Source organism: Bufo bufo, chromosome 6 (genome assembly GCF_905171765.1).
Source record: "Bufo bufo chromosome 6, aBufBuf1.1, whole genome shotgun sequence".
Taxonomy (NCBI): Eukaryota; Metazoa; Chordata; class Amphibia; order Anura; family Bufonidae; genus Bufo; species Bufo bufo.
In genome coordinates, this window is record NC_053394.1 from 314,042,718 (window position 1) to 314,056,047 (window position 13,330).

A 13,330-nucleotide genomic window follows, 5' to 3' on the forward strand; every position below is an offset into this window, starting at 1 on the left:
TGACATAACTACAGTGCGGATTTGAAATTCATGTCACTGGAATGAACATGTCATTTCTTGCTGTGCTTGGTTGGGAGCCCCCCACGGATTTGCCATTAAAGTTTGACCTAATATTCAAGGGTTTATGTGATATTCTAACCACTTGTTATTCCTCCGATACATTTTCAGATTCGTGGCTGGTGTGATCAACCGTGAGAGGATTCCCACCTTTGAAAGGATGTTGTGGCGGGTGTGCCGTGGCAATGTGTTCCTACGACAGGCAGAAATTGAAAATCCTTTGGAAGATCCAGTGACGGTACAAAGGCTTGTCCACTTTTTTTTTTCTGTATTTTTCAGAAATCATGACAGTTTCTTACTGAAATACCTATATTAAAGGGGTATTCTGATAACAAAAAGTTAACCCCTACCCACTGGATAAGGATATAATTGTAAGATCAGTGGGGGTCTGAATACTGGGACACTCAGCATTTATGAGATTCTGTGTCCTCTGTTTGGAATGGCAGTTGGGCATGGGCAGTGCCACTCCATTCATCAATATTGGACTGCTGGAGTTAGCGGAGCGGTATACTTGACTGCCTCTTTCAGTTCTATAGACTGAGTGGTGCATGTGGTCCTATTTGTCACCAGAATACACCTTTTAAAGGCTTTGTACACCTTCGGGGGCAATTTTTTTTTTTTATGATTGCATTTGACTCATTTTGGGCTAAAAGTAATTTTTTCAATTAGTCTTTATTGAAAATATTCAGCCAGTCTGTCACAAAGGATTAACTGTTTGCCTAGCTGTGTCAATCATACTTTCAGTTTCACTTTATGCCTGTCATCTGATAAACCTTATCTCTAAATTACTAAGAGGTCATAAACACTTATTATAGCTCAATTCTTATCTTACTGATAAGATTTTGGCTTAAATAAGTGTTTGAGGTCAGAGATCAGCGGTAAGAACCCGACAGCTGAGATGCCTGATGGGAAACACTAAAAATACAGTTTGCTACTAGAGAATCTCAAGGCTATACAGAGAAAGGGGTTCCAAATTTTTTATAAGGACCGTTGAAAAAATAATAATTTTTAGCTCAAAATGAGTACAATGCAATAAAAAATGGCATCTAAAAGTGTCCATTGCTTTTATTGAAGTAAAGATCTACATTACATATTCACAATAAGCAGCTGTGTACCTACACCTCCATTCTGTGTAAGATGAAACAGTCAAGACTTCTCATCAGTAAAGAGTATACAGTCGTGGCCAAAAGTTTTGAGAATGACACAAATATTAGTTTTCACAAAGTTTGCTGCTAAACTGCTTTTAGATCTTTGTTTCAGTTGTTTCTGTGATGTAGTGAAATATAATTACACACACTTCATACGTTTGAAAGGCTTTTATCGACAATTACATGACATTTATGCAAAGAGTCAGTATTTGCAGTGTTGGCCCTTCTTTTTCAGGACCTCTGCAATTCGACTGGGCATGCTCTCATCAACTTCTGGGCCAATTCCTGACTGATAGCAACCCATTCTTTCATAATCACTTCTTGGAGTTTGTCAGAATTAGTGGGTTTTTGTTTGTCCACCCGCCTCTTGAGGATTGACCACAAGTTCTCAATGGGTTTAAGATCTGGGGAGTTTCCAGGCCATGGACCCAAAATGTCAGCGTTTTGGTCCCCGAGCCACTTAGTTATCACTTTTGCCTTATGGCACGGTGCTCCATCGTGCTGGAAAATGCATTGTTCTTCACCAAACTGTTGTTGGATTGTTGGAAGAAGTTGCTGTTGGAGGGTGTTTTGGTACCATTCTTTATTCATGGCTGTCTTTTTGGGCAAAATTGTGAGTGAGCCCACTCCCTTGGATGAGAAGCAACCCCACACATGAATGGTCTCCGGATGCTTTACTGTTGGCATGACACAGGACTGATGGTAGCGCTCACCTTTTCTTCTCCGGACAAGCCTTTTTCCAGATGCCCCAAACAATCAGAAAGAGGCTTCATCGGAGAATATGACTTTGCCCCAGTCCTCAGCAATCCATTCACCATACTTTCTGCAGAAGATCAATCTGTCCCTAATGTTTTTTTTTTGGAGAGAAGTGGCTTCTTTGCTGCCCTTCTTGACACCAGGCCATCTTCCAAAAGTCTTCGCCTCACTGTGCGTGCAGATGTGCTCACACCTGCCTGCTGCCATTCCTGAGCAAGCTCTGCACTGGTGGCACGCCGATCCCGCAGCTGAATCCTCTTTAGGAGACGATCCTGGCGCTTGCTGGACTTTATTGGACGCCCTGAATCCTTCTTAACAAGAATTGAACTTCTTTCCTTGAAGTTCTTGAAGATCCTATAAATTGTTGATTGAGGTGCAATCTTAGTAGCCACAATATCCTTGCCTGTGAAGCCATTTTTATGCAACGCAATGATGGCTGCACGCTTTTCTTTGCAGGTCACCATGGTTAACAATGGAAGAACAATGATTTCAAGTATCACCCTCCTTTTAACATGTCAAGTCTGCCATTTTAACCCAATCAGCCTGACCTAATGATCTCCAGCCTTGTGCTCGTCAACATTCTCACCTGAGTTAACAAGACTATTACTGAAATGATCTCAGCAGGTCCTTTAATGACAGCAATGAAATGCAGTGGAAAGGTTTTTTTGGGATTAAATTAATTTTCATGGCAAAGAAGGACTATGCAATTCATCTGATCACTCTTCATAACATTCTGGAGTATATGCAAATTGCTATTATAAAAACTTAAGCAGCAACTTTTCCAATATTTATGTAATTCTCAAAACTTTTGGCCACGACTGTAGATTCTGCATAGGCTGTGATATTTCAGTTTGCCTCTCATGTATCTACCTTATTAGGTCAGATTGGCAAAGCTATGACATGGCCCATTAGTGTAGTTTCCTTCTTTCCGCTTACCTTAAATACCCTATGATAGTTTATATTACAGAAATCTGACATTAGTAAATTTTTTGATGACTATTGTATCAGCCTAGTCCTTTGTGTATGGTGGATTCATGGCTTGGCAGCCTTTCTCTTTACATTTCATATTCTGTATTGTACTGCCAAGGAAGTGCCTTCAGAATGAGCTCAGTCCCTACTGATTAACAGATTGACTTCCTTACCCATATCTCAGTATCCACCATACAAACACAGGAAGGTCTCTAGTCTATCTGCACCAAGACAGCTGCGCTAGAATGTCCCCTAGAACTTGCCATGATATGGCCAGTCAATACAACTTTTTCTTAGCTCTGATTTGAAAGTAATGGTCTCACATGTTGACGACATGTTGCCTAGTACATGAAGATTATACTTGTTCTGTCCCCCCTCTGCTGGGGAGAGAATAGATACTGTAATATTTGGAGAAAACTTTACATTTGAGCCAAATCAGATGCATTGCAATGTTAGGCCTCATGCACACGACTGTACTTTCAGGCTGTGTCCGATTTTTTTTTAATTTTTTTTTGTAAGGATCGCACACGGACCCATTCATTTGTGTGGCCTCAAAAAAAGGCAGACAACACATGGATGTCATCTGTGTGCTGTCCACATCTGTGTGGCATCTCTGCAAATTTTAGAACATATCCTATTATTGTCCGTTCTGCAGATATCAATAGGCATTTCTACAAAGATGCATGCACACAGCGGTATCCCTATTTTGCGGACCGCAAAATACATTCGTTGTCGGCATATATTCTTAAGGAAAGAAAACTCCACAGGATTTGGTAAAATGCAGATAGCTTTAAGAAATGGTTAGATATCTTCAAAGGGGTTTTCACATGAATAATGTAAAAAAAAATTTAAGTCATACCTAATCTAATATATGACGACCTCTTTCTAACAAACCACCCCTGTACCTCGCATGGATCCAGAGATCTCCTCCTGTTTATTGCTCCAGTTCTGTGAGATTCATTTCAAGCTGGTCAGCTAAGGGAGAGTGTCCTTTCTGCTGCAGCTGGTGGCAGTTCAAGGATGGAAGTGAACATGTGCTTCCGTCTCAGTGAGCAGGACAGAGAAATTAGAAAAAAGCAAACAGCAGGTGGCGCTGTATAGATGGATTTCATTGAATGACTTGGTATCTATAATAAATTTATTAATCACATGCAATTACAAAATTATTCAGATCCAGGCGCTGGTTTGAAAACGATACAATATTTTTCGTTGGGCAAGCCCTTTAATTGTAAAGCACAATATGCAGGGTTACTGGTATTAATATACAGTAGATTAACCAGGAATCTGTCCGATTGCCAGCAGGAGTCAGGAAGGACCATTTTTACACTTTATGGTGAATTAGGTCCCTGCCATTCAGGGTGGTTTTTGCCTTCCCCTGGATTAGCTTGGGTCGACTATTAACTGTTGAACTTCATGGTCCTCTTTCAACAAACTATTTAACCACCAGCGCACCAGTTTCACCTCCCAGCCAAACAACCCAAAATACCTTAGCTTCATTCTATTAGCAGCGGGAGTGGGAGAGATACTTGGATTTGGAGTGGCAAATGGTCTTAGTGTTTCAAATGTATTGAAAGATTCCCATAGACACACATTGGCTGAACCTGCTGTTTTCATCATGACCTGACCGATCATCTAATGTTTATAAGGTTGTCAGGGGATAGAAGGGTCAGGCATGTTGCAATTCAGTATTCCCAAATGTTTTTGTTCCTAAGGGAATTAAACCACCACCAGAGAAAACACATGCACTCTTGATCTGTGTATAGAGGGTTGAAAGGCATATTTGACTATTAACAACTATCTTAGGTGTGTTTCTTTAGAAAAGCTTAGAATAAACTAACTAGCTATATACCCACCGGATGTAAGAATTGGGAGAAATCATAAAGAATTTGTAGAGCTGTGGTAAGGATTGCATTTAGCTTGTTATCTTAGGCTACTTTCACACTCGCATTTTGGCTTTCTCACGTCATGGGCTCTCACAAACGATCCAAAATGGATCAGTTTTGCACTAATCACAAAAAGGTTGTAAAATCCAGCTTCCCATAAAAAAGAATATCTTTATTCACTTACGATTAAAATCCAGACATCAAACACAATTCCGTCTACACGTTTCGGACCTCTGCATAACTGTCCATCATGATGAAGGACCATTATGCAGAGGTCTGAAACGCGTAGACTGTATTGTGTTTGATGTCTGGATTTTATCCTAAGTGAATAAAGATCATCTTTTTTCATGGGAAGCTGGTTTGTACAACCTTTTTGTAATCTTCTGTTCGGCTGTGTCCAGGCCTTTTCCGTGCTTCCCGGAGAGACTACACAGGTGAGCGCTGCAGTTTTGCTTTATCACAAAACGTTTGGCCCTAATGCATTCTGAATGGAAAAGGATCCGCTCAGAATGCATCAGTTTGCCTCCATTCAGTCTCCATTCCGCTCTGGAGGCGGACACCAAAATGCTGCCTGCAGTGTTTTGCTGTCCGCTTGACGAAACTGAGCCAAACGGATCCGTCCTGGGACACAATGTAAGTCAATGGGGACGGTTTTCTCTGACACAATCTGGTACAATATAAAATGGATCCGTCTCCTATTGACTTTCAGTGGCGTTCATGATGGATCCGTCTTGGCTATGTTACAGATAATACAAACGGATCTGTTTATGACGGATGCATGCGGTTGTATTATTGTAACGGATCCGTTTTACCGTAGCTGACGGTTGACTTTATATATATTTATAGGCTATTGACACATTAGGGGGCATTGTTTCATTGTATCATGCTTATACTACATTTGGCCAAAACTTTTTTTTTCATTCGGTCTTTATTACAAAGCCTCAACCACTTGTCCTCTGTAGCCTTCAAATGTCATTGACCATACAGACTGTTCTTTCTGCATCTAATTGAAATCTGTCAGATCTGCTCTGACTACTAGATCTGTAGCCCTTATCTTTTCCCTACTGATGGCTTATAAACACTTATTTAAGATGAACTCTTACGGGTTTGATTGTAATTTAGCTTAAATGAGTGTTCACAAGTTATCAGGAAAGTAGATCAGAGGGTTACAGATTGAACCGTCAGCAGTGAAATCCTGAAGGCTACAAATGACAAACAGTTGAACATTTTTACTAAAGACCAAGGGCAGAAATGCTTTTTACCCCAAATAAGTACAATGCAAAAAAACTTGACCCAAAGGTGTCTATATAGCTTTTAATGTAGAGAGGAGGATAAGGCACCTCAATCAGCAGCTTATTTCTTGAGGAAGAGATCAGGTATGTTGAAATCCTTATTTAAAGGGAATCTGTCACCCCGATTTATACTATTATCTACAGTAATGCATGCATAGTACAGCAAATATGGAGTCCAGATCACAATTTTTTATTTTCCTACTGCCCCTCGTTCCTCCACTGTCAGCACTCAGAGCTGCATTGAAATACATTGTCAGGGCTGCCATGCATGCGCACAGGAATCCTCTCCATTATGTTAGCACAGCACAGCAGTCCTGACTGTGTACTTCACACAGCTTAAAGTGTTGACAGTGGGGGAACCGGGGGCAGTAGGAAAACAAAAAAATAGTAATGTGGACACTTTATCTGCAGTACTGCTCATGTATTACTACTGATAATAATCCAAAATTGGGGAGACAGATTCCCTTTAATCCAGTGTCTGCCCTTAAAGAGCAGTTTTGATTTACTTTTGACTGTAGTATGCTCACTATTAAAGCTGTTAACCTCTTTCTCTGGCAAGAAAGACAAATGTTTTGTGCATGAGTCATTATAATTTGACTGTTTATCTGCAGAGAACATTTGACGGGCAGTGCCCGAAAGCCAGTGCCAAATTAAAGCTCTCTATTCCAAGCATTGGACATTCTGCCACTGAAGATAAGGTGGTCAGTGGCAGTATGCCAAGGTACCTTGCTTAGCTAACATATGCAGCATGCTGATTTTACCTAACGGTCTCCATTTAGGTCAGTGAGGGGAGTAGTCCGATGTGGCAATGCTATTCAGGCCAGCTAACAGAATACAATATACGTTTTGCAGAATATCCTAGTACAGATGTTGAAATGGATGGATTATAGACTTCTTAAGAAATTCTTACCAAGGATATGTATACTGATTGTTAGGGCTCATGCACATGACCGTATGTATTTTGCGGTCTGCAAAACACGAATCCGCAAAAAATACAGATGGGCGGATTCATTGTAACAATGCCTATTCTTGTCTGCAAAATGGACAAGAATAGGACGTTATATATTTTTTGCTGGGCTACGGAACGGACATACGAATGTGGACAGCACACTGTGTGCTGTCTGCATTTTTTGCTGACCCATTGAAATGAATGGGTCCAAATTCTATCCGCAAAAAAAAACGGAACGGACACGGAAACAAAATACGTTTGTGAGCATGAGATGATAATCAAAATGTGAGCCCAGTACATAGTGTTTACGTGATTATTTGCTACTTCAGCTGCAGAGGGTGTTAAAGGGTTATCTGGGATTTTCATATTGATGCCCCATCGTCAGGATAGGGCATCAATATAAGATCAGCGGCGGTCCGATTCCCAGGACCCCTGCTCATTAGCTGTGCTCACTGTAACAAAAGTGATTGCCACGGCCTCCTCACAATTCACCAAGCACAGTCCCATCTAGTGTATAGTGCATGTGCTTGGTATTGCAGCTCAGCTCTATTCACTTGAATGGACCTGTGCCTAGGCCACGTGGCCGATGTATGGTGATGTCACTGTCCTAGGAAGAGGCCTAGGAGCTCCCAGAGTGCATAGGACTGATTATACAGCTGATCGGTCAGTGTGCCGGACTCCCACCGATACTGATGACCTATCCTTGGGATGGGTCATCAATATGAAATTCCCAGATAACCTCTTTAAAAGGGTTCTCTGGTCATATAATGACATTTTATATCTGCCTAGTGTACCCCAAACGCTGAATATTTTTCCCATATGCCTGTTTTACATGTTAGCACTTTCCCAGGACTGTCAGCACTTGCGAAACTGTTCCCTCTACAGTACTCATGCTCCCTACACCCCCCCCCCTCCACTGTAGGGTAAAAAGCATAAATAAATTAAGTAAGTAGAAAAGAGGGACTGGATAGCAGTACTGCTGGAAAGAAGACCCTGAGGTAATATCATTGTGATTGACTTGATGAAGGAACCAATGCAGTCCTGAGACTCATTGTCATAGACCAATAAAGCTACCAATATCTACCTCTGTTCGCGGTCTTCTCTCCAGCAGCCCCCCTTTTCTACTCCCTATCATTCTCTTCAGTACGAGCAATGCTGCACCTACCAGCTCCATCCACTACACAGTAGACACATCTGGGTAGTTCTAGTGCTGACTTCCAAAGGTGGAGCTACAAGATGGTAGCTGATACATGGGAGTGAGAAGGGGGGCCATTGCGGGCTTAGACTGAGAATAGGCGATCAGTATCAAAATCCTGCAAAACCCTTTTAATGGTGGTTTTTGGGTGATGGCCTATTCTCAGTATCCTCATGATCTGAACGGCAAGGTGAGACTTGTATCAGGAAGATTCAGTCATTGCTAGTAACTGCTTTCTTGTTACAGGCCCCCTTATAAAAAGCCACGCTTGGTATTTATTGGCTGTGTCTTGTCTTAAGTTTTCCTATGCATTAACTGATATCATTGCACTTCACAGGGTGACAGTGTTCACAAGTCTGTATTCATCATATTCTTCCAAGGAGACCAGTTGAAGAACAGAGTGAAGAAGATTTGTGAAGGGTATGAGAGAATTGTTGATTAAAAATAAACTTTCCTGGTGGTACACATTTATTTTATGATTTAATGATGTTTACAATGCTAGATGGATTTGAAGGGGTTATCCAACTCTTTGAAACTGATGACCTATACTCAGGATAAGTCATCATTATCTGATTGGTGGGGTCCAACAGCCGGGACCTCTGCCGATCAGCTGTTTGAGAAGGCCCCAGCACTCTTGTGCCTCTGCCTTTTTGTTACTTACCCTAGGCCCGTGACGTCACGTGGCGTAGGCACAGGTCAGCTCCATTTACCTGCAGCAGTTTTGAATAATACAGTCTTAACACTGACTCATTGTATGTCAAAGCAGAGAGCTTTTGAAAATCCAACCCAGCCTGTCTGTTTATTGCATAAATGGCCATTCATCAAATTGCATTTGGCTGCACTTTCCTCTGTAGATAATAGAAGGGGATTTCAGAAGCTAGCTGATCACCAGGCCACCTTCTGTCGCTGCATCCTCTCTGTACGCTGCTTGGTCTGTTTGCTTTACTGGTCATATACATATCTTCCAATTTATAAATGATTTTTCTTTTTGCAACACAGGTTTCGAGCTTCTCTTTACCCTTGTCCAGAAACACCACAGGAACGCAAGGAGATGGCTGCTGGAGTAAACACAAGAATAGACGATTTGCAGATGGTAAAACTTTAGAGGATGGCGGTCCTTGTCTGTATTGGGATATGTATACAAGCATCTCCTACATAAGGAATAATTAAATGTTTTTAGAGTCGTTGAGTAACCCATTACAACCCAGTCAGTAGTATCAACTTTCTGACCTTTGCTACAGTTCTGTTACAGTGTTGTACCTATAGATGCCATTGGTAAGATAGAGATGTATACATGGACAAACACATACAGGGGGAGAACCTGAGATGCTTCTTAATAAATTAGGCACATCTTTGCCCTTCAGTGCGCCAGAAACTTAAATGTACGCCAGCTAGGAACTGGTGCAGACTTAAGCTGTAACTTACGCCATTTTCTGGCATAAGCCATAGTAAATCTGGTGGATAGCACTAAGCTCCACCACCCCTTTTTCTTGCCACTTTTGTAAAGAGGCGAGGAGCTTAAAAAGTCACAAATTGTGGTACAAATACGTTGTGCACTTTTTTACACCACAGTAGTGACGTAAAAGCATTAGTAAATGTCCCCCTCAGAGTTTAGTTAGCTAAGGCTACTTTCACGCTAGTGTCTCTATTTTCCGGTATTGAGATCCGTCATAGGGTCTCAATACCAGAAGAAAAAAAAAACGCTTCAGTTTTGTCCTTATTCATTGTTAATGGGGACAAAACGTAACTGAACAGAACGGAATGCTCCAAAATGCAATCTCCATACTGGAGAACAAGCTGCAGTTTTCTTTCAGTCATTGGATGCGGAGCAAGACTGATCCATCATGACCCACAATGCAAGTCAAATGGGGACGGATCTGATTAAGGCCTCATGCACACGAACGTATTCTCTTTCCGTGTCCGTTCATTTATTTTTTTATACGGAATCATTCATTTCAATGGGTCTGCAAAAAAAACTGAAGTTTCTCCGTGTGCAAAAATAGAACATGTCCTATTATTGTCCACATTACAGACAAGAATAGTACTGTTCTATTAGGGGCCAGCTGTTCCGTTCCGCAAAAATACGGAATGCACAAAGACGTCATTTCTTGCGGACTTGTGTTCATGAGGCCTAACTCTAACACTATCTGACACAAGAGAAAACTGATCCGTCCCCCATTGACTTTTAATGGAGTTAATGACTGATCCGTCTTGGCCATGTTAAAGATAATACAACCGGATCCGTTCATAACGGATGCCGATGGTTGTATTATCAGTAACTGAAGTGTTTTTGCTGAACCCTGCCGGATCCAGCAAAAACGCAAGTGTGAAAGTAGTCTAAGAACAACACTAAACGGACATTACCAAAACTTTCATGAAAAATCCAATCCTTCATTGTAACTTGCTTAATTTTAGGTTCTTAACCAAACTGAAGACCATCGCCAGCGTGTTCTTCAAGCTGCTGCTAAAACAATCCGAGTCTGGTTTATTAAAGTCAGAAAAATGAAGGCCATTTACCATACCCTTAACCTGTGCAACATTGATGTCACCCAAAAGTGTCTGATTGCAGAAGTTTGGTGCCCAGTTGCTGATCTGGACTCCATCCAGTTTGCTCTAAGGAGAGGCACAGTGAGTAACTTTCTCTGTTTTTTAAATTGGCATGGATGGATAGTTAAACAGACATTGCATTAAGACTAAATTTAAAATGACTCTTGTCGAAGACCTGTGTGTACATTTATATCTTTATAAATCTTTTTTTCCAGGAGCATAGCGGATCTACTGTCCCTTCCATCCTCAACAGGATGCAAACCAACCAAACCCCACCAACTTACAACAAGACCAACAAGTTCACATATGGTTTCCAGAATCTTGTCGATGCCTATGGCATTGGCAGTTACCGGGAAATAAATCCAGGTATTCCCAGACACCCGCTGTATAAAAAGAATTTTCTGGAATCTGCTGTAAAAATGTGTATTAATGTTATGCATTTAAGAGATGACTGACCAGTGGTTATTTTTTTTTGTTTTTTTTTATAGCCCCATATACAATTATCACCTTCCCTTTCCTATTTGCCGTTATGTTTGGTGACTTTGGCCATGGAATCCTGATGACACTGTTTGCAGTTTGGATGGTCATAAGAGAAAGCCGAATTCTGTCACAAAAAGTTGATAATGAGGTATGCAGCCTGCTATCACATTGTGTGTGTGTGTGTGTGTGTGTATATATATATATATATATATATATATATATATATATTGTAATAGCTTTAAAGGGACACTAAACCCTGTGAAAATATAAATATCACAAATACATTTAATGCTTGGTGCACACAACTATGTCTACAAGGTGTTTCCTATACTGCTGCCTTAAGCAGTTTAAAGGGAACCTGTCACCAGGATTTGGGGTATAGAGCTGAGGACATGGGTTGCTAGATGGCCGCTAGCACATCCACAACACCCAGTCCCCATAGCTCTGTGTGCTTTTATTGTGTAAAAAAACAGATTTGATACATATGCAAATTAACCTGAGATGAGTCCTGTACCTGACTCATCTCACGTACAGGACTCATCTCAGGTTAATTTGCATATGTATCAAATCGTTTTTTTTACACAATAAAAGCACACAGAGCTACTGGGACTGGGTATAGCGGATGTGCTACCGGCCATCTAAAAAAAAACATGTCCTTAGCTCTATACACAAAATCCCGGTGACAGGTTCCCTTTAAGGCCTCATGCACACGACCGTTGTGTGTTTTGCGGTCTGCAAACCGCGGATCCGCAAAACACGGATGGCATCCGTGTGCCTTCTGCAATTTGCGGAACGGCACGGACAGCCTTCAATATAACTGCCTATTCTTGTCCGCATAACGTGGACAAGAATAGGACATGTTATATATTTTTTCGGACCACGGAACGGAGCAATGGATGCGGACAGCACACGGAGTGCTGTCCGCATCTTTTGCGGCCCCATTGAAGTTAATGGGTCCTCATCCGAGCCGCCAAAACTGCAGCTCGGATGCGGACCAAAACAGCGGTCGTGTGCATAAGGCCTTACACACATCTTGCAGACAAAGAACTTTCTCCACCTACTCCACTCCATCTTCGGCTACAGAACAGCTAATGTAAATGACCTTACATACAGTCGTGGCCAAAAGTTTTGAGAATTACATAAATATTAGAAATTGGAAAAGTTGCTGCTTAAGTTTTTCTAAAAGCAATTTGCATATACTTCAGAATGTTATGAAGAGTGATCAGATGAATTGCATAGTCCTTCTTTGCCATGAAAATTAACTTAATCCCAAAAAAAACTTTCCACTGCATTTCATTGCTGTCATTAAAGGACCTGCTGAGATCATTTCAGTAATAGTCTTGATAACTCAGGTGAGAATGTTGACGAGCACAAGGCTGGAGATCAGTATGTCAGGCTGATTGGGTTAAAATGGCAGACTTGACATGTTAAAAGGAGGGTGATGCTTGAAATCATTGTTCTTCCATTGTTAACCATGGTGACCTGCAAAGAAATGCTTGCAGCCATCATTGCGTTGCATAAAAATGGCTTCACAGGCAAGGATATTGTGGCTACTAAGATTGCACCTCAATCAACAATTTATAGGATCATCAAAAACTTCAAGGAAAGAGGTTCAATTCTTGTTAAGAAGGCTTCAGGGCATCCAAGAAAGTCCAGCAAGTGCCAGGATCGTCTCCTAAAGAGGATTCAGCTGCGGGATCGGAGTGTCACCAGTGCAGAGCTTGCTCAGGAATGGCAGCAGGCAGGTGTGAGCGCATCTGCATGCACAGTGAGGCAAAGACTTTTGGAAGATGGCCTGGTGTCAAGAAGGGCAGCAAAGAAGCCACTTCTCTCCAAAAAAAACATCAGGGACAGATTGATCTTCTGCAGAAAGTATGGTGAATGGACTGCTGAGGACTGGGGCAAAGTCATATTCTCCGATGAAGCCTCTTTCCGATTGTTTGGGGCATCTGGAAAAAGGCTTGTCCGGAGAAGAAAAGGTGAGCGCTACCATCAGTCCTGTGTCATGCCAACAGTAAAGCATCCTGAGACCATTCATGTGTGGGGTTGCTTCT

At 41.5% G+C, this 13,330-nt stretch overlaps 1 protein-coding gene across 6 annotated transcripts in view; it reads left to right on the forward strand.

The window, feature by feature from the left end:
- ATP6V0A1 (ATPase H+ transporting V0 subunit a1) overlaps positions 1 to 13,330 on the forward strand; it is a 107,096-nt gene that overhangs the window by 50,014 nt on the left and 43,752 nt on the right. For all 6 annotated transcript variants that reach the window (XM_040437975.1, XM_040437973.1, XM_040437976.1 and 3 more), the window contains exons 7-12: positions 169 to 295; positions 8,587 to 8,669; positions 9,249 to 9,342; positions 10,665 to 10,877; positions 11,012 to 11,162; positions 11,285 to 11,424. In XM_040437975.1, the coding sequence (XP_040293909.1) occupies positions 169 to 295; positions 8,587 to 8,669; positions 9,249 to 9,342; positions 10,665 to 10,877; positions 11,012 to 11,162; positions 11,285 to 11,424 (808 nt within the window). The remainder of the gene's footprint in view (positions 1 to 168; positions 296 to 8,586; positions 8,670 to 9,248; positions 9,343 to 10,664; positions 10,878 to 11,011; positions 11,163 to 11,284; positions 11,425 to 13,330) is intronic.